This window comes from Calliphora vicina, chromosome 4, assembly GCF_958450345.1.
Source record: "Calliphora vicina chromosome 4, idCalVici1.1, whole genome shotgun sequence".
NCBI classification, from domain to species: domain Eukaryota; kingdom Metazoa; phylum Arthropoda; class Insecta; order Diptera; family Calliphoridae; genus Calliphora; species Calliphora vicina.
In genome coordinates, this window is record NC_088783.1 from 34828405 (window position 1) to 34850684 (window position 22280).

At 27.7% G+C, this 22280-nt stretch overlaps 1 protein-coding gene across 12 annotated transcripts in view; it reads left to right on the forward strand.

Annotated features, from left to right (window-relative positions):
* OtopLa (Otopetrin-like a) overlaps window positions 1-22280 on the forward strand; it is a 108847-nt gene that overhangs the window by 69821 nt on the left and 16746 nt on the right. For 8 of the 12 annotated variants that reach the window (XM_065506865.1, XM_065506867.1, XM_065506868.1 and 5 more), the window contains exons 4-5: window positions 19765-19949; window positions 21703-21848. In XM_065506865.1, the coding sequence (XP_065362937.1) occupies window positions 19765-19949; window positions 21703-21848 (331 nt within the window). Of the gene's footprint in view, window positions 1-2240; window positions 2425-11890; window positions 12002-19764; window positions 19950-21702; window positions 21849-22280 lie in introns of those variants that run through there. The other 4 variants (XM_065506872.1, XM_065506873.1, XM_065506876.1 and 1 more) reach the window with 2 other exon arrangements.

The following is a 22280-nucleotide window of genomic DNA, read 5'->3' on the forward strand; positions in this document are numbered from 1 at the left end:
TGTTACGGTATTCTTTACTATATTTAGTAAACTATATTGAAATCTAATCAAGGGTATATATAGTTTGTTATTTCGTTTGTGATTTCTACACTTTTCATTTGCCACCCCATATGTTGAAATCAACTTTATGTAGCCCCCAAATAACTTACAAACATGATTGATACATCAATATATCGGGAATTCTTCCGGTTCGGTTGCTGTTTAAAATCGAGAAAATCAGCCCACAAATGGGACAACCTCGATTTTTGGTCTATTTTTGATCTATATGTGGATTACTAACTCATTAATATAGGCAATATGGATATCTAATGATAGACATTTCTAAGTCCATGGCTACGATGTATATAAGGCTATATTAATTTAGACCTAGAATGGGTCAAAATCGAGAAAAATATTTTTAAAACGATTTTTTTTTATCATAAAAAATTTTTTTCATACATTTTTTTCACTAATAAATTTAAAAAAAATTGAAAAAAAAATTTGAAAAAATTTTGATTTTTTTTTTAATTTTAAAAAACAATTTTTATTTTTTAGTTTTGTTTAATTGCCTAGAAATATTTAAAATTTGTATTTTAAAGTATTATTTGGTGAAGGGTATATAAGATTCGAATATAGCTCTCTTACTTGTTTTGTTATTAAATAAGTATAAATATTATTTGCGTAGTTTTTGGTGATTGCTGTGTCTGCTTTAACCTAAACTCAAGCTTTATTTAAAACTACGTTTTAGATAGTTTGATTAGCTTTAAAATTAGTAATACAAACAAAATTGTAATTTAGTTAGTTAGTGTAAAATTTTTTCAAGAACTTTGGGAATCTATTTGACAATCTATTAACAGAAAGGCATTCGATTTTACATTGAAACTTATGAACTGTTGAATTTCTAAATATATTCAAAACTAAATTTTTAAGTACTTCTCCAAAATTTGATTTTAGGCCCCTGAAAACTGAAAGGGCCCTTTTGAGTATGTCCCCCAGAATACAAACATTAAACGAGAAATGTACCAAACAGCACATATGTGATCAAAAATCATTACACAGGGGGGTGGGAGACTATTTTAATATCATTTTGGGTATTTCGGTTAATAGTAGAGGGTGTTAAAAGGATGCGTATATAGTGAGTAAATCCTCAACATGTATGTATGCCAAGTATATATTCTACATACACAAAAATTTTACAACTTTATTTACTACCACACAACCAAAAGGGAATATAGAATTTCACAGCAAAAGGTACTCAGATTCGTGCATGATGAAAATTATTAGGCAGCAGATTTTCTTAAGTATCTAAGGGAGTAATTTCTAACGTACAAACATTAATAAATGAACACTTTATAACAGTTATTGACTGGATTGACTAAATGTATACATTTGTTTAAGGTAATTAAGAGATAAATCCCAAATAAAAAGAAAACAAAATATTTGTATGTATCAGCCAAAAATATAGTACGGAAGTGCACAATAAAATTGTAATAGACACACCCACAAAAACCTTAACAAATGTATGTATAATACAATTTATAAAATACTTAGATGTAAAAAAAAATAAAATATTTAGTAGAACAAATTTTAACAATTTCTGAAATGAGAAGACTTTGTTAGTTAAAAAAAAGAAGATTTTTACAAGTTTTATATAAATACATACTTATTTAAGTTCTTTCTTTGGAAAATTTGTTTTTTTGAAATATAACGTTCAATGTAAGTTGAAAGCTTTTTTCATAGATAACATCAAAACAAACTTTTGGATAATAAACAAAAACAAAAAAAGCTGAGAGTTTTAACATTTTATCCCAACTTTAGATACTTTATTATGACAACGTCCTTGAGAGAGATAAAAAAATTGTTAGAGAGGGAGAGAGAGAAATTAAAAAAGGGGCACAAATTCTCTACATATTTGCTTTCAGGAGTACAAATTTAACAAACTTTCATTCCACATTTAAAGAAAAGATAAAGGAAACCACAGAGAAATGATCAACTGAATTGAATTGCAAACAATAATTTTTAGTTCATTTTTAAAACACAGTTAAAACGTGATTGAAGACAACGAAATATTTGAAACAAAACAAATTTATTCTAAAACAAACGTCCAAGTTGTGTTAAACAATTAAAAAACAAAAAACATGTGAATTTAAAAATTAAAAAAAAAATAAAAAAATTTAAAATTTATAAAACAAACTAAAAACAAATCAAAAGTGATTTAAAAAGCAAATTAAAAAAGAAGAAAAACGTTTAAATAAAACCAAAAACAAAAATGGGTAACGGTGGTGAAGTAAAAGTTGCTACCGTTGATGTTGAAGGTGGTGATAATATGGCTACATTGCCCGTTTCACGCTCTCATACCACAGCCAGCACGGATAGTGCTGAAAAAAATAATGCCGCCAATAAGGAAATGGAATTAAAAAATGTTGTGCCACAGCCACTGCAAAGGTTATTGGAAAAAAATACATCTATTTTTGAAATTTCTTTTACGTTTATTTCAATATTCTATTTAAAAAACAAATGGTGCAAGTGTTAGTAATGAGTTCAAAGGACTTTACTAAATATTATAAGGATTTTTTATTTTTTTATACTTTCTATCCACAACACTCACTCACACATACTACTCAGATTTAATATTAATACTGTTTATTATTGTTTGTATTTGCACACTCGTCCTTATATGGTTGGTTTTGCCGCTGGGCTAGACATGTTGGAGTGATGCCAAGATGTCTGGTTTATTTATTGAAGCAAAATGTGGTGTACGAGGAAAAATAAATAAATAAAAAATGTGATACGGCTACAACAATAATAAAATTATGACCAAGAGATGGTAAAGTGCTATAAAAAAAGGATGATATTTGAATAAAATCATAAAAAATATATTTGATTTTATCTCAACTCATACAATAAAAAAGCAAGAAATTGAAGTGTGTCAGTAAGGCCTGATATTCAGAGATAAAAAGAATTTTACTTTTCGCAATAATAAAAATATAAAATATTTATGTATATGACAAGTACATGTTAATGCTTTTGCGAAAAAAAAAGAATACTAAATCAGCTGGATTTTTTATACATTCTACTTTATTAAACATTAATAGATTTAGGATTTAATTTGAATTTATTTAACAGGAAGTGTTAGCAACAAATATCGGAGGTTAATTATGAGATCTCATAATGTAAACTGAATGGAAACAAAAAATATTTTTAAGTTTTTACCTTTTAAAAACGGTGGTTTATTACCTTTAAATAAACCGTATTGTTTTAATTGCAAATAAAAGCGATCATTAGTTTAAAAATTGTAACACAACAATAGTCACTCTATTTTTATATTCTGGTAAGACAAATGATAGCTTGCTCTACAACTCGCTGTTACTATTTATATACACAGCGCCATCTAATATTAGTTTCATGAATTATCTAATGGACAAATATTCTATTTCTACAATGATCAGCTAGAGGTTTTAGCAGCTTTACTGTTAATGTTAGTAGTCTTAACAGATAATGTTGTCATACTTATAAACAATGTTAATAACAGCAAGTTATCAACATTGTTGATAAGTAGAAGTTTCTACTGACCATCAGCTTTTACAACCGTTAAATTCAAATTGATAATGCAATTTCGTTAATCAAAAATACGTAATATTACTATTTTCATATTGGCCTATATCAGGCGTGGATCCAGGTCAACCATTTGGGGGGGGGGGGTTTAAAATTAAAATTTGTTCTACAATTTTCTTTTTATTCCTTTTTTTATATGAAAACTTTTCGGTTTTGGGGAGGGAAATTTCCGCGCCTGGCCTATATGTATGTCACTCTTTTTTGCATATAATTTTCAGATACATACTTTAAAATTTAATGAAAATGTATTAATAACAAAAAAATTTGTCGAAAATATATTAATAATATATTTTTTATTTTTCTTAAAACGAATTTTACAGTTGTGTTTACAAAATTTTTAAAGTCGTAACAAAAGTTTGGTTGCTTCAACCGTAATTTTTCTTTATCAACTGATTTTCTGTTGATAGAACCGATAAATTCTATGAATCAATCGATTGAAAAATTCGGTTTGCTGCTACGAATCAAGGTTTTCTCTGTGCATTTTTAATATGTTAAATCTCAAAGAAGAAAAATATTTTTCAAATTGAAAAAGGTATTAAAATTAACATATTAAATTGATTATCTGTAAATATTCATTAGTAAGAATAACCGAAATATGTATAAGAACAAGCTACATAATAAGTTTCTACTAAAATGATTTGGCTGATGCCCAACTCATTAACTGCTTAGGATAATGAAAAACATTCTAGGTTAAATACATGTATCTAGATTTTGTATTTAAGACGTGAGAGTATTTTTCACAGATAGAATGACATGTTTTAAATATTAGCATATTGATTTTACATGATTTGAAAGTACAAAATATTTAAAGCAATCAATGCTGGGCCAATAAAAAGGCCGTTCTAAATAAAGGATAATTTTAAAATCTACCTTTACTAATTTAATGAAATAAATTTTTGAACGTTTTCGATGCTGTGCTGTGCTTTTTTCCACCAAACCTATTTTGTTGATTTTCAAGTCCACACTGCTTAAAACATAAATTTATTTTCAATTTGTATTTTGAACGAGAGAGTGTTTTTCACAGACTGGCAAAAGGACATAAGAAATAAAAAATCTTATTAATTTTACCTTTTTTAAATCATCTGGAAAGAACATGTTTTTAATAGCTCTACAAACCCTAACTTTAATGTTTTCTCTCGAGTTGAAATAACAATTTTAGGGAAAAATTTCGTTCATATTTCTTTCAAGGTAAAACATTTGATAAGTTTTTATACCTAACAGAAAATCATCTCCCCAGAGTGATAAACATAAACTATTCACTATAGATCTCTATTTAATATCTAAAAAAATCAGCATTCCAATTGATCATTCCAAGTCTCTAACTAAACCATTTCTGTACACAAATGAATGACGCTTAATGACATCCATCTTCAATAGATCTGTCCGGTACTAGAAAGACTCACCTGGCTTGTGGAATCATCGTTGAACCAAGTCATCGCTTACACCTTTCAATCATCCTGACTATTTCTATGGAAGTTGTTAATTACACATCGATCAAGAAGTGTGTAGTGATCGTCAACACTACATCCCGAAGTTGAGCATGTCGATTAAGCCATGTCCGTCTGTCTGTCTGTATGTTGAAATCAATTTTCTGAAGACACCAGATATCTTCGTGATCCAAATCTTCATTAATTCTGTTAGACATGCTTTTAAGAAGTTTCCTATTTAAAATCAGCAAAATCGGTCCACAAATGGCTGAGATATGAGGAAAAAACCAGGACAACCTCGATGTTTGACCTATATCTGGATTACTAAGTCATTAATATAGACAATATGAATATCTAATGATAGATATTTCAAAGTCCTTTGCAACGAAGTATATAAGACTATAGTATGTTGGACCTACAATGGGTCAAAATCGGAAAAAATATTTTTTAACCCCAATTTTTTTTTCACAAAAAAAAAAAAAAAAATTTAAAAAACCAAAAAAAAACTTTTAAAATTTAAAAAACAAAAAATTTTAAATAACAATTCGAAAATTTTTTTTCCACAAAATGAAAAAAACAACTTTGGAAAAAAAAATAAATTTTGTATACCTAAAAATATTTAAAATTTGTATTTTGAAGTATAATTTGGTGAAGGGTATATAAGATTCGGCACAGCCGAATATAGCTCTCTTACTTCTTTTTGATTTTTTTGATATGTCATAGTGGAAATTTTGTTCCTCGTGCCAAAAGCTATCAAAAAATCGATTGCTAAATCGACCCACCCTAATGTTCATCGAATAACACAATTAATTTGTTAGTGTAATATGTTTCTCTTATTTTAGTTTCATGAAAACTAAATTCAAAGTGAAACTTACATGGAACTTATACACATTTTATTAAACTCCTCTAAACTACTTTGATTGATAAAATAGTTTTTGGTTTTTGAGCACGTACTACTTAGGGGATTATAATGCAATTTTAAGGAATAAAACTAACAAAAACAAGTAAGAGTGCTATATTCGGCTGTGCCGAATCTTATATACCCTTCACCAAATTATACTTAAAAATTTAAAATATTTTTAGGTAAACAAAATTTAATTTTTTTTTAGTTGTTTTTTTAATTTTTTGGAAAAAAAATTTTTCGATTGTTATTTTAAATTTTTATTTTTTTAAATTTAATTTTTTTTTTTTTTAAATTTAATTTTTTTTTTAAATTTAAAAATTTTTTTTTTTTAAATTTTAAAAAATTTTTTTTTGGTTTTTTAAATTTTTTTTTTTTGAAAAAAAAAAATTCGGGTTAAAAATTTTTTTCCCGATTTTGACCCATTGTAGGTCCAACTTACTATGGTCTTATATACGTCGTTGCAAATGTCTTTGAAATATCTATCATTAGATATCCATATTGTCTATATTAATGTCTTAGTAATCCAGATATAGGTAAAAAATCGAGGTTGTCTTGGTTTTTTCCTCATATCTCAGCCATTTGTGGACCGATTTTGCTGATTTTAAATAGCAAAATTCTCGAAAGCATGTCTGACAGAATTATTGAAGATTTGGATCCCGAAGATATCTGAGGTCTTCAGAAAACTGATTTCAACAGACAGACAGACAGACAGACGGACAGACAGACAGACAGACGGACATGGCTTAATCGACTCCGCTATCTATAAGGATCCAGAATATATATACTTTATAGGGTCGGAAATGAAAAATGTAGAAATTACAAACGGAGTGACAAACTTATATATACCCTTCTCACGAAGCTGAAGGGTATAAAAAGAAAAAGTTTTTTGTCCCACAAGATTCAAATTGAATCTTAAAAAAAATTTAAAATTAACACAATTTCTATCATATTCAATTACTAAATCCCTTACACATTAACATTTTTTTTATCCTAAAAAAAAATTAAATCACATATTTTCTGTTTTTCTTAACCAAATTCTTTAAACTCCAATGTGAATAAACTCTGTAGTATGTAGATCGAGTAAAGGAAACTATATAATAAAATTAATCCCCAAATGAAATGTGAACAATTTCTGTAGCAATATTTCAATGCTGCTCCCCAAACACAAACACACACATAATCATACATGCTACCACTCTCAGACAGGATTCTGCTAACAACTGCATTAAAGGGGATAAAAGGAAACTCTTACAAGGATTGTTTTAGAGTCAACAATGATGTTTTCTTAACTCATAATCACACATCCAGCAATCCAGATACATAGATATACTCATACGTAGTACCTAAATATATATGTATCTATATTTTCTGATGTTTGCCAACATGAAACTCTGGAGAGGATAAAGGAATGAATGATAGACAGACATGACAACAAACAATAGCTGCAAAAGGAAGGATTTTCCATATATCCCTTAAGGATATTTTGTCAAATAGGAAAAAAGACACTCATAGCGAAAAAAAAATACAAAACTTGACAGTAAAGTGAAGTGATGGCAAATAATGACAGTTTTTGGTAGAGAAAAAAATATATGAAAACGTAAAGGACAATTGAAATATTTAAATAAAAAGTGAATTTGTCACGTATTTGTTTGATTTGGACAAAAAAAATGTTTTAAATTAAACAGGTATTTTACAAAATATTTTTTTTTATTATTTATGTAAAACAGTAAAGATAAATTAAAAGAAACTTTTTATGTTTTGCAAGGTTGGCAATTTTCCATAGTTTTAATTAGACTGCAGATTTTGAGGTTGAATTAGTTGTTTTAAAATAAATTTTCTTCGTTTACTTCAAACAAATTTTCACTATCTCTCATATAAAAATAATAGCGGAGTTCACTATTAAGTGCGAATGGAAAATGCAAAATTGTAAAGGTTTTTGTGAATTTGCCGTGGGCGTAGACGAGGAGTATTCGAGTTTAAGTTATTAAAACGCACCATCAAAATGCTCCAGCGACTGCGCTATGGCGGCTGGAAGTAGGGTACCTTCGACATGTAACATTTCTAAACACGTGCCATTTTTTTGTTTCTCAACCGATTTCAAAGATTTTTATATTTTTGGAAAGCAGTCTTGAGAAAACATGCTTCCGAGTTATAGGCATTTCAATATTGATATATTTAAAATTTTGCCACATCTTGGTCCGCTTTTTTAAAAATATAGGACGCACTTTTGGACCGAATGGCCTCAAATTTTCTTGGTTTGTTATACAACTAAATTACGAATAACATACAAATGATTTCAATATCTTTTATGGATACAAAAATAAACGATTTTTCAATTTAAAAATTCAAATAATAGTAGATTTTTGCTGTGACTTAACTTTTTTTTAATTAAAAAAAAATTCTTTAAGAACATGTAACAATTTTATATTATTCTGTAAGGCATCTTTACGGAGAACATTTTGGTATAAAAAATGTCATATTTTTCGAAAATGTCGTCCTTACGCCCTTCGGAATTTTACCTATTTTTTTTATAAAATTTTCAACTTTGGACCACATGTTCTAAAATCCCAAAGCTGGAATCAGAAAACGGAAAGCAGCCCTGAAAACCTTGATGTGTTCCCTATTTATCCACAAAGTATTTGCACAGCCCCGAAGGAAATGTGGATCCTATGGCAAAATAGTAAAAAATACCATTTTTGGGATTTTCGCTTCAATTTCTAGGAATTGCTACCATCATACCGATCTCGGAAGGCATCGGTTCAAAAGTTGTGTCACATGAGATAAAAACCCTCTTATATATATGAATGCCACAATGATATACTTAATTACAACAATCATATATATGATTTCTACAATCATGTACACAACAAATAGCCGGTTAACCGATTTTTTCGAAGTCGGTTAAACGAAAAAAATTCTAAAAATTATAATTTTCGGTTAATCGACAAACAGGTTTTTTAAAATGTCGACTTTTTATAAACACTAATCGCAAATATAAAATAATTACAGTGACCAGAATATTGTGGAAAAACTTGTAAAAATGTTAAAATAGTTATGGTAAACATGTACACTAGTGTGTCCCAAAAAAAGTTTTTTTTCTTATTTTCATGGATGCTCAAGCATAATTTGAAAGCTTATAGGGTAGAGCATTTTTGAGATTTTTTTCAAATTTTTCGGTAGTGGTTTAGAGATGCTCAAATCGAGTTTTTGCCAAAAATCGGGTTTGTTGGCCTATTTGGGAGTTTTATTCATATCTTTGTCAAAATCCACGATTATCATTACTTTTGAGGACACAGTTTAAAAGAAAAATGTCCGAGCTTTATTCTTGTGTGTTTAGTTTGATGTTTAGTTTTTTTTAACGAATTGTCTTATTAAGGTGCCCAACATTACAATTTTTAGAAATTTTTCCATAAATTTTTGTAAATAAGGCTTTATAACTTTTAAAATTTTTATGGAAATGAAAGAAACTAAAAATGCAGTTTGAAAGATTAATTAATTCTTAATAATTTAGAGGCAACTTTCATTCATTGCAAAAACTAAAAATGTCTGCACAGAGAAATAAAGCATGGACATTTTTCTTTTAAACAGTGTTCTCAAAAGTAATGAAAATCGTGGGTCTTGACAAAGTTATGAAGAAAACTCAAAAAAAGGCCGACAAACCCGATTTTTGGCAAAAACTCGATTTGAGCGACCTCTAAACCACATCCGAAAAATCTGAAAAAAATCACAAAAATACTCTACCCTATAAGCTTTCAAATTATGCTTGAGCATCCATGATGTACATATAGGTGTACATTGTACACCTATATTTTTGCTCTGTTTGTATGCGATATGACCATATTTTATTAAAACCACTAAATATAATAAAATCAATTAAAAAACTGGCCTAAATACTAAAACCGTTAACAAAATTTACTTTGTTTATAAAAAAATTCATCATTATATGGGTTAAGAGCCCTCCGCTCAACCCCTGTTGGCAAACTACTTCGCTTATTTCGCCAATTTTTCAATTTATTAACAAACCCATTTCAATATTAATATTTACACAATATATAGAGCAAAACGGCCTATATTTTTGAAGTGAAATAAATTTTCAAACTCTACTTCAGATATCAACGTTTGATTTGCTGCAATTTTTTTTTCTCTCTCTCGCTTTTTCGAGAGTCCGTGTGTGAGTGTGCACAATGTTGCCACATTTCAGCAGATTCCTTTGCTCAAGAATCAACGCTCGCTGTGTATTTACATAATAGCAGCAGATTTAGGTCAAATTTATGTTTTCCTTGCGATATGTTTCGAGGCATGTGGCAAAGGGAAAGCAAGGTGGCAGCCAGTAGTACTCGTATGTAGACTTTAGCAGTGTATACATTAAACCAAAGTTGTTGATGGGAAACAGTTTTTATTTTACATTGTATGTATTTTTGTTACATACAACAGTATCGCAGCGAGAGCATAAAAAAAAGGATTCGCACATACATACCATTACTTATGTGCCACACATACATAATACATTCTGGCAACGTGTATTTTTTTGTGGCGGGGGTAAATATTTGTTGCTTTTAGCGTTTCGATTGTATGCAAACAAAACTTGCAGATCGTTAAGCAGACACTTGAGGCAAAAAAAGCTAAAGAAAAAGTTGGTGAAAAAACTAAATAAGGAAGTGTAATGAAAGGAAAAAAATCAGGCTTTTTATGCAAATGGCATATGGAATAGGAGTAGAAAAACACTATTGAAATAATAACAACAATAATGATGGAGGTAACAGTGCGTTAAAAGTATAAATTTTAAAATGGAGAATTACTATTGCTTTCAAATAATTAAGAATTATAAAATTTCAATGCAATAGCAAATATGTAGATTTTATGTGAAAATAAAGCCTTCCTGCACATTGTGAAAAATCCTCTAAAATCTCTGGAATACAGAGTCGTATTATGCGTCAAAATAAAGCTTAATCCCTTGACTACACATTGCCACTATCTAAATTTTCACTCTTAAAGGTATTTTTTCCAGATTTTCTTACAAAATTGGTTGAAACATATGTTGCCCGAAAAAAATGTTGATTTTGGAAAAAATCTTTTTTATTTTTTTTTTCAAAAGAAGAAATATAATTCTAAACTATTTGGGACACTTTCTTCTAAAAACAATAGGTAATAAGATACATGGTTGAGAAAAAACACCTGTTTGGCCAAAATGTTAAATTTTTACCCCCTCTAACTTAGAAAGATCTTGAGAGAGACCGATGTTGTTGAAAAATTTGTGTCTGAATTACTATCCAATAGAACTAACCTCCCGATGGGAAGATATCGATTTCAAATGTTGGTTCACTTGCCCCACATATTTTGTGATTATGGGTATAATGAGAAAAACTATTAGACGTGATTATTAATACATTCAAGGATTATGTATATCATAAAATGAGTTTATCCAAACACATGAGTTTTCATTTTGAATAACTTATTCTTTCAAATTTTCTCTCTTTATATATAGATATATGGTTGTGGAAATCTAGAGTTTAAAAAACTATCCTGATACTCTTACGTCTATGTTTGTATGTGTTTTATAATTTTCTTAGCTGGCTTGAATATAAAATGAAATTTAAAACCAATATTACAATTTAACCTAAAAATTTATTCAAGAAATAAAATAAATTTGTTTATTTTGTTTTTGGTACTTAAAATATGCATTTTTTGTTTAGTTACCTACCCCCCTCTTTCATATTGATTTGTTACCTATTGTTTCTAATCATTAACCTAAATTTACATAATAAAGTAGTTACATTTTTTTGTTTTGGTAAAATTTGTTTTATCTCCCCTTTGTGTTTAATCTAGTTATGAGTGTTATTATAAACCCAAAAACTCCAAATTACCCTTGTGTTATCCTGTTTTAGAAATCTTGGCTAGTTGATTTAAAACAAAATTATATCAAATTACTATTCTTTACCATTATTTTTTTTTTGCAAATTTCTAGGGTTGTTTATTCGGTAAAATCAGATCCAAATAAACGAAGTTTTTTACCAGCTAAAATAACGATACATGGCACATATCACACCAATGTTATAACAGGACCAATTGAATTATGGTAAAATTTTAATTTATTTGAAACAAAATTTAAATAAGTAACAAAAAAATATAAAACAAGTTAGAATTTTTATTTCTACACCATTTCCCATTGTATTCCAGAAGATTCTAATTAGGTTTTAGGATTTTTGAACTTAATTTCTGATGTTTTTAAATATATTTCGGAAATCCAAATTTTAGAAATTTCTATTTGTTTTTATAAATGTACAATATTTTAGAATTTTTAGTTGAATTTCAGAAATTCCTAATAGAAATACATATGGAAGTGTCTGAAATACAAATGGAAGAAACTTCAGAAGAAGAAACTTCCATTAGAATTATGTGAAAAACAATTGGAATATTCTGAAATACTATCACAATCGGCAGTAATAAAATTGGAAATGGTGTAAGCACAATTATAAATTCTAATAACTGGCCTCGAATTTTTCATACTTTCAAATGATAGCAGATTTTGTTGAAAATCTGCGGATTTCTTCTTGATTAAATTTTAAAAAATTTATGAGAAATTTTGAGTCTTTTATATATGACTTTAGAAAAATGTCAGCAGGGATCAGGAATCTCTATTTAAGAAAGTATTTTATAAGTCCTTATTACAATACATTTGTATGGAAATTACTAGACATGTGCATTAGGTTGACCAGATCTCCTATGGCGGGAAAAAATTTCGGTATCTTGTTCGTCTGGACACCACAAAACGATTCCCCGCCTGTCGCTCAAAGTTTTGAGGTGCATTTCAGGGGAAAAAATGAAATTTTTTCAGTTTTTGTAAAAATTTTGCAATTAAAAAATTACTTTTGTAATTTAGTTTGAAATAATGGAAACGTGCACGTAATTGTCGTTCAATGATAAACGACTAAAATTAGTTAAAAAATTTTAAAGTTATTAAAAATTTCCGTGTTTCAGGCCACTAGAACAAGAAATCTAGGAACAAAATTCACATATTTTTAGAAATATTAAAATAAAAACTAATTTTTACTTAAAATATATTAACATTTACTTGTATATAAGTTTTTGTCTTCGTAGGATACCGTTAACCTATTCGCAGGTATAACCAAACAAAATCATTTTTTTAACGGCAGTTTCAAAACTCCAATTTCAAATTTTTAAAAATTTTGTTAAACAAATTTTATAATCATCACATTAGGATGTATTGAGAACATAATAGGAAATCAAAATGTGAGAAAGGTATGACAATACCTCATATAGCTTTTCCGTAACTGCGATTTAAATTTTGCGATTTTCGTGAAAAACTAATTTTTCGACCATATTTTGGCGAATGAGCTTAATTTCCTTACTGTTATGATATTTAAGTAAAACCAATTCAGAATATTATAGTCCAGGTCAATTTAAATATAGTCCGAAAGTTTTACTAAAATCGGAAAACGTCAACCCTTAAATTGTGAAGGTCAAAAGTCAAATTTTTCAATATTTGGAATTTCTCATGGAAATATAGAAAGTGGAAGAAAAGGAATTTCGTGTGCTCATTAAGCATTATTTTTGGCGGAAAAAAGTTTTATAAATACACTCTCCACCATCAATTTCAATGGTAAAAAAATGGTTTACTGAATTTCGTTGAGGTCGTACAAGTACGGAAAATCATGATATAGTGTTGGCCGATCGGAGATTGAAAGTACGAGAGATTGTGGAAGCCATAGGCATCTGACATAGTTCGGTGGTTTTAAATTTGAATGATCATTTGGGTATGAGCAAGCTTACCGCAAGATGGGTGCCGCGTTTGCTCACAATCGACGACAAACGCAATCTTGTGACAACATTGCTGGAGAGTTTGGGATTGTTGAACCGCAAAATGGACGTTGCGCCGTTTCGTAACCGTTGACAAAACGTGGATCTACCACAAAACACCAGAGCCCAAACAATGGGTTTCTTGGAGTGAATCGACGCCAAAGAACACCAACGAGGGTTTTTCAGCTAATGTATAGTCCACATTGACTACCTTCAAAAGGGTAAAAAATCAATGGCTAATATTATGCCAATTTATTGGGTCGATTTAATGAGGATTTAAAAATAACGACCGCATTTGAAAAGAAAAAAGCTGTACACGTGTGCAGTTTCCATGGCAAAAATCCATGAATTAGGTTACGAATTGTTCCCTCTCTGATTAAACTTAAATTGAAAATTTTTTTAAAAATTTTAAATTAAATATTGTTAGTTTATTATACATATATTTGGGGGATTCAAACGGTCTGCTATTAGGTCATATTGTCCTAATATATTATGAAAGTTTAAACAAATTTTTGTTGTGTTTCAAACAAAAACGTTCTAAACTAATAAACTTTTTTAACTACGTTTATTGTTTTGTCATAAAATAAAATTTTTTTTGTTTGAAACACTAAAAAAAACTATCATAATATATTAGGACATTTGGCCTAAAAGCAGACCGTATGAATCCCCCATTTGTTTAAAAGATCTAAGCCATATTTTTTCTTATAATTTTGGAAATTTATATTCAATTTAGAATTTACTTTGTTAAGTTTTAATTTTTTTTTTTTTAAAAACTTGCAAAATTTAATCTTTGATGCATATTAAAAGAATCTTATTTTTTAAATGTTAGCTACGTCATCTTTAAATTTTCAAGTTTTTGTTAAAAAAGTTGTAAAACCCTAAATTTCTCTACTTGAAATAATTTACACAAATTTAAGATTTTCATAAAATGTTTTCAAATGATAGTCATTTCAAACAAAAAATTTAAATAAATTTTAATATTTTTTAAAAAAATAAATTAAAATTTCAAAGTTTTATACAAATTTGTTAAATATTTTCAGCTTAGATATATAACATTATTTAAAATCTTAAAGGATTTTCTTTTCATATGATTTTACAAATTTTAAATCGATTTAAAGCTGACTGCGTTAGGATTATTTGAAGTGGGTGAAGTCAGAAGGAGAAATTCTTTAACAAGAAGTTCTCAACCAGGCCTATTTATTACCTACACTAAATTATTTGGAGATTATTTAATTTTTTACTTTGACTGCAGTAAAGTTTCATGTACTACGTGTGTATTTTATTGTCATAAGTACATTTCTTTAATGATTTGAAACGAATGACTCGTGTCATGTTTTAATTTTCTCTTAAGCGAACTTTATCCATTTAAATCCACGACTCTATAGCTTTCGTGTTTTTACAGTACTGTTATTTGTAAATCGAGTATATTCATGCTGATGTCTAGTGATTACTGTTAAATAAAATAGGTACTACATAAATCCAGCAAATTTGTTATGTTGATTTTACTACAAATCTATAAATATGTTCTTAGGACAAACTCGTGCAGAATTTGACATTGAAAAGTTTTTATTTAGCATAAACGAGTTATGTCCATAGTTACCTAATGAAAATGATGCTTTTTGTGTGATAATTACAATAAACACAACTTTAACCCCTTTACAAGAGGGGAATTATTTCAAACTATTTTTAATTTGTAAAATCAAATAGGGGGAAATTGTGTAAGATATTAATATTATCACTTAAGTTAAAATATTTGCAAATTATACAACTATTCAATATAATAATGTTAAATGAAAATATCTAAGATATTTTGAAACCGCCCACGTTAAATAATATTGGAAAATAGACTTATGTAGATACTCGTACATATATACAAATGTGCATGAAAGTATATGAATATTGAATTTTATGCATTTTATTTTAATCTGCTTTGAAAAGATGACATATTGCAAAACATACACATATATCTATACAAACTGAATATATGTATGTATTCATATACATTCTTCAACATTTTATATGCTTCAAAAATAAAACAGGTTAAAAATGGATAATAATAGTAAGATTATGTCAATCCAAAAGTTTTAAACGAATTCTAAAGATATATGTTATATAAAACATATAAATTGTTTAGCTCTAAGTAATATTTAAATATGTATGCAATATATGTATTTATATATATATTTACATTCAGGGTAAAGCTGCAACTTAAAAATAGGAATGCATCATATTAATTCAATAATTTTCAATATAATAGAAAAATGATATAGAAATACGATAAATTAATAATTTTCATCTTTAAATTAACATTGTTCCATATTGAAATAAAATAAATTCAACATTTCGTATAATTATTGATTCAACATGGTTTTTATTGATTTTAAGTTGATTTTTTCTCTGGGTGTAACTATAGAGATTACAAATTTTCATTTTAAAATTATTACCATCCTCAAACACTTGCTAAAAAGCTAATTCTTGTTTAAACCCTCTTTACACAAAATATTGATTTATTGGGATTTCAAAAGAAACAAAAAAATAAAAATACAAGAAAAAACATCAAAAAGTTTACAATTAACCTTATAGATTTATGTTTACAAACAGTTTTCCAAACGATTTTAGCACATACATAAAATATGTTCAAATGTAAATATAAAACATGAAAATGTTTAATCTAATGTTGCCCTACATTAAGAGCGATGAAGGTGAAATTACTAATATTTTCATAGCATTTGTAACATGATGTTTTAAAAATCAATGCTAAATATGAGAAAGAGAAACCAAGGTATAAAATGAAATGCAAACTTTTTACTAATATTTCATTCATTGCATAAATTTTTGTAATACAAACTTCCAATGCAAATGATTTAAATAATATTATATAGCGATATATTCAGGACAGAAGGATATGTAGAAAGCTAATCGATTTTAAAGTATATTAAAATGAAATCGATACATGTTTTAAATAATACATGAATTTGTATGCAAACTCGAACAGTATATCGTCACCTAAAATGCAAAACAACTAAACAACAAAAATTCAAAAATCGAATATTTGATAAAAGAAAATTAAATCTTAATTTCGAAATATGTATGTCGTTCTGTTTAAAGATTAAATAGGAAATATTAAGTTTATATCAGAGATGATTTTTTTTTATGGAAATTTTAAAATTTTTAGCTTTTAATTTGAAACATTTGTACTATATAAATTTATTCAAAGTATTGGCCATTGTTATCTATGATCTTTTCCCATATTTTTGCCAACGTGGATTCCGCGCCAAAAGAGGCAGAAGAACGAATCAAGCCAATTTCGGATACTATGTCCTAAAGTAAAATTGTCTACCAAGGCCCATCGGCTTCAATTTGTATGGTACTAAATTTCTTTGCTTTTGGATGAATACTGCAGTTCGCAAACATTGCTGATTGAGTAGCTTTCAGTGATTTTGTAAGCACTTGTTTAATATTGTTGAAAAACTTTCTTCGAATAGAGAAATTAAAATTTTCCAGATAATAGATGTAAACTGGGTAACACTTTATTTTATTTTTCGTACTTCAATCAATTTTAGAACAATCGAATCAGAGGAAAAATATTATTTTTCATAAGAATTAACCACGCCCACTTTGTAAAATTTTGAATGTGGGCGTTATCATAATTTGAAAATTTATACTTTTTCATCAATAGTTTTTATTCGTTTGAAAAGCCTATCAATGTCATTATATATGGAACATAACATTGTGCAAATGTCCGCCACGGCTTGACCAATTTTCCATGACTCCGACGCTTATGTTGGCTTTGAGGGGCGCTGTGTTTTGTGGCATTTCGCATACAAACCCCCAGAAGAAAAAGTCTAACGGAGTCAAATCGCACGATCTCGGTCGTCAGTTCACATCATCTTCAAATGAAATGACCATGTCCTCAAATCGCTGTTGCAGAATTTCCAATGTGACATGAGTTGTGTGGCACGTAGCGTCGCCCTGTTGAAAGGACATGTCGTTGGTGTCCATTCAATTCATGTAAAAAGAAGTTGGTAATTAACGAACTTAAAGAAATCTGGACAAATGACTTTTTCGGGATGTATTGGACGCTGTTGGGTCTAATATACATTGGTATCGTCCAAAATTCGACAATTTGTATTTGACATACCCATTCATCCAGAAGTGGGCGACATCGCTGAAGATGAAGCGAAACTCGCGGAACGTTGTCCGAACACTACACCCATTTTCATAAAACAACTTTATAATTTGCGCCTGTTGTTGAATACTATTATATCCTTTTATTGTGATTTGGAAAAAAAATGCATAAACGACAGCCACTTCAGCAAATGTATCTTCAACAATATGGCCGCTATCAACTGTCAAAATTTGAAAGTCTCTATTGGAAGAACCTTTATTTTTCAATTTCATGAACAAATTTATATTTAGCCAGACATATCCGTTAGGTTTTATGAAAATTCAAAATCTTTACTTAAGAAAATTACAAAAGCAAAATCATTATTCCATAAAGTCCAATAAAAACTTATTTGAAAACTATATCAGCCTAACTATAAAATAAATTTTAAAGTTAATTTTTGTTAAAGTCGACTTTGTTTTAAAGAAATATTTTAAAAAAGCTTTCAAAACTTTTTCCATCTTATATATTCAAATAAATGAAAATAATCGACCTTAAGGCTTTTATGGTTAGGCTGTATCATTTTCATAAAAATAAATGAAAAAATTCACAAAAAAAATTTTTTGTTTTGAAAATTATGTACTTTTTGTTTTATTCTTCTTTTTATTTATTATTATTGAAAAGCTTATATTTTAAAATAAATCGACTTTAGCAGAAATGAACTAAACAATTTATTCTGCAATTTAACCTGCTTATGTCTATAGTTTCCACTACTCAACGATTTTAAACTGTTTATATTATTGTCCACATTTGGTACAGAGCTGTTGAAATTCGTCTTAACATAAAAATTTAATGGTTTCATTTTTCGTGTATGAAAATGAAATGCCTAAAATTGAGTGGGTTGTAAAAAAAGAACACTATCACAGACTAAAAAGCACAAAATATTAGAAAATATAGAAAAAGAACAAAAAACATTTTTAATTATGTATTAACATTTAAAACACACTGAAAACACTTTAGGCATTAGATTAAAAAAAAGAAAACTAAATAAAAAAAGCCTACCAAAATGAAAACAAAACTATATTGAGTAGAAATAAACACACAGAACACTTTATAGCAGAGATGAACAACACTGTCGGTAAAAGTTTTATTTACACTATGCTACACTAAAAATTTCACATTTTATATGAATTTTTAATGTTAAGGGTACTTAAGCAAAAAAAAAAAGGAAAATATAAATAACTGCAAAAAAAGTTACGTAAAACAAGCTAAAACGAAAGCAAAACATTAAATTGTTGTTGTTTTGCTTTAGATTTGTCTTACTTAATTCTCTAGTTTTATTTAGTTTTTTCTTTAAACACTTATTTTAAAAGAAACACTAGAAAAAATACAGAATTTATGAATTTCATTCAGTTAAAATTTACAACACATGCCGGACAAATGTGTGTTGGAAAATTAAATTATGAAGTGAATTTAATTTAAAAAATTTCTACAACAAAAAATGTGTGTGTGAAAGATTTATTACGAAATAAAATAATACAATATTGAAATATTGAAAAATTAACACATTTTTTAGCATGATTTCGAATGATTTACAACAATTGTACAACTCTAAGTAAATTATATGAAGCACTTGCACTTTAGTAGTAAAATCAATTTAAAGTTAAAAAAAATAAAATAAAAAAATATTAAATTATTTTTATACACTAAATATTTTGTTTGGGGAATGTTTTTTTTTGTATTTATTTTATTGTTATAATGGGAATATGTTACTTTACTTTTAGTTATTGGTTTTGATTTTTAATTATGATTATTTTGCATAACTACTTGTCAAATATTAATATGTGTTTTCTGTTCTGTTTTTCTCTCTCTTCCTTTACCTACATGTGTCACTACTTTTCGTTTATCATTTTTAGGACATCGTTGTTCATTGTGACCAGTTTGGTTTATGCCATCATATTGATTGTTGTGTGCATTGCTTACGTTATAAGCGATGTGACCACTCACCGTCTGCCCGTACTCTACTATGAAAGTTTCTTTACGTATTTGTATGGTGTCAGCATACTCTTCCTATTGTATGTTTTCTGTTTTCTGTTACAGGGTAAGTACAATTTTTACAAAGCAACTATAATGCATTATTTTTCATAATTCTTAAAGATTTGTTTGCCAAAACACATTAAAACTTACAGTAACTCTAAAAAAGTAGGAGAAGTAGGCGGGTTTAAAAGCAATGCCGAGCACAGCGCTCTATTTAAACATTTTTTTATTTACAAAATTTTCTGTAGAAAAAACTATGGTACGCAAATGTTTCTATAGAAATACTGTCAAACAGAAATTTGTCTACAGAAAAAACTGTAATACACAAATTTGCCTTGAGAAAAAACTGTTATACACAAATTTTCTATAGAAAAAACTGTTATACACAAATTTTCTATAGAAAAAACTGTTTTGTAAACGGTCATATACAAATTTTTCTAGAGAAAAACTGTTATACAAAAATTTGTCTACAGAAAAACTGTTATACACAAATTTTTCTATAGAAAAATTGTTATAATGAAATTTGTCTATAGAAAAAACTGTTATACACACATTTTTCTATAAAAAAACTGTTATACTCAAATTTTTCCATAGAAAAAACGGTCATATACACATTTTTCTATAGAAAAACTGTTATACACAAATTTTCTATAGAAAACACTGATATATACAAATTTTCCTATAGAAAAAAATTTCTATAGAAAAACTGTTATACACAAGTTTGTCTACAGATAAAACTGTTATACACAAATTTGTCTAGAGAAAAAATAGTTATACACAAATTTTCTATAGAAAAAACTGTTATACACAAATTTTCCTATAAAAAAACAGTTATAAAGGAATTTTTCTATAGAAAAAACTGTTATACACAGGTTTGTCTATAGAAAAAACTGTTATACACAAATTTTTCTATAGAAAAAACTGTTGTACACACATGTTTTTTAAAATATTGTATACTGTGTGTATACTGTTATATACTGTGTGTATACTGTTATAAAAACAGTTTAACTGTTATACACAAATGTATGGAAAATGTTGTAGACAACATTTTCTATAAAAAAAAAACTGTTATTAACACATTTTCAATAGAAGAAACTGTTATACACAAATTAGTCTAGAGATAAAACTTTTATCCACAATTTTTTCTATAGAAAAAAAATGTTATACGCACATGTTTTTATAAAAAATATGTTGTATACAAAATTTTCTATAGAAAAACATAAAATTCACTATAAAAATCACTGTTATACAGAATCTATTTTATCTATATTATCTATTGATACAATTTATACACACAATTTTCTATAGAAAACTTTTATACAGAAGTTTTCTACAAAAAAAAGCTGTCATACAGCAATTTTCTATAGATAAAACTGTTATACACACATTTTTCTATAGAAAAATCTGTTATACAGACATTTTTTCCCCAAAAAAAAACTGAGTATCATCCATATTATTCATATTAAAGTACTAGTACGAAGTACTAATATCCGAATGAAATAGTATCAATAAAAGTACGATTGTATAAGAAAACAATAAAGTAGTTTTCGATGGAATCAGACTTCTTTGCTTATCCCAAATATAACCTCTTTTCAAAATCTATATTACCAGTTGATGGGACATAAAATCATCTAACAGTAACAATTTTTATAAATTTTTCCAATAACTTTCTTAATAAATTCAAACATTTAAGAATATTTTTCAACAAATGATCGGAGAATTGAAAAATAATGCTTTTGTTTGTAACAACATACTAACGGTATCTCCCCAACTATATATAAACTAAAATATTTTTATTTTTTTTTGTAAAAATCCAGAAAGTTCCTGTTGCAATGGCGGCAACAATCAACCGAAATCTCCTAAAAAAGAAAAGAAATCTAAAAAAGACAAAGATCCAGCCGATTCGAAAGATGCGAAAGGTACCAAGGATTCTGGCAAGGGTGGTAAGCCCAGTCCCTATCAGGTTAGTTTATCAAAATAAATAAAAATCATAAACAAAATAATTTCCAAACTTTGTAAAAAGAAAAAACTTGAAACCAATAAACGCTTTTTTTAGTTTCTGTAACCGTTTAATTTTGTTTCTTTAAAAACTTTTAATTTTTAAAACTTTGCTAAAACAAATTCTAATCCTTGTTTTTATTTTCTCAAATTTTATATGTTGTTAATGTTGCTTTATCATCCATCCTGTATGTAAAATAAACCAAAACAAAAATCCTCATCCTAAAACAAAAATCACCATCAAACAAAAATTACACCTACAAAAAAAAACCACACACAAAAACAAAACTTCTATTACTACTACAACAAATCTGCTAATACTCGTTGTTGTTATTGTTGTTGATGTTCTACTCTACCACTACTACCGCCAACAAAAAAACCAAACATCACGTTTCCG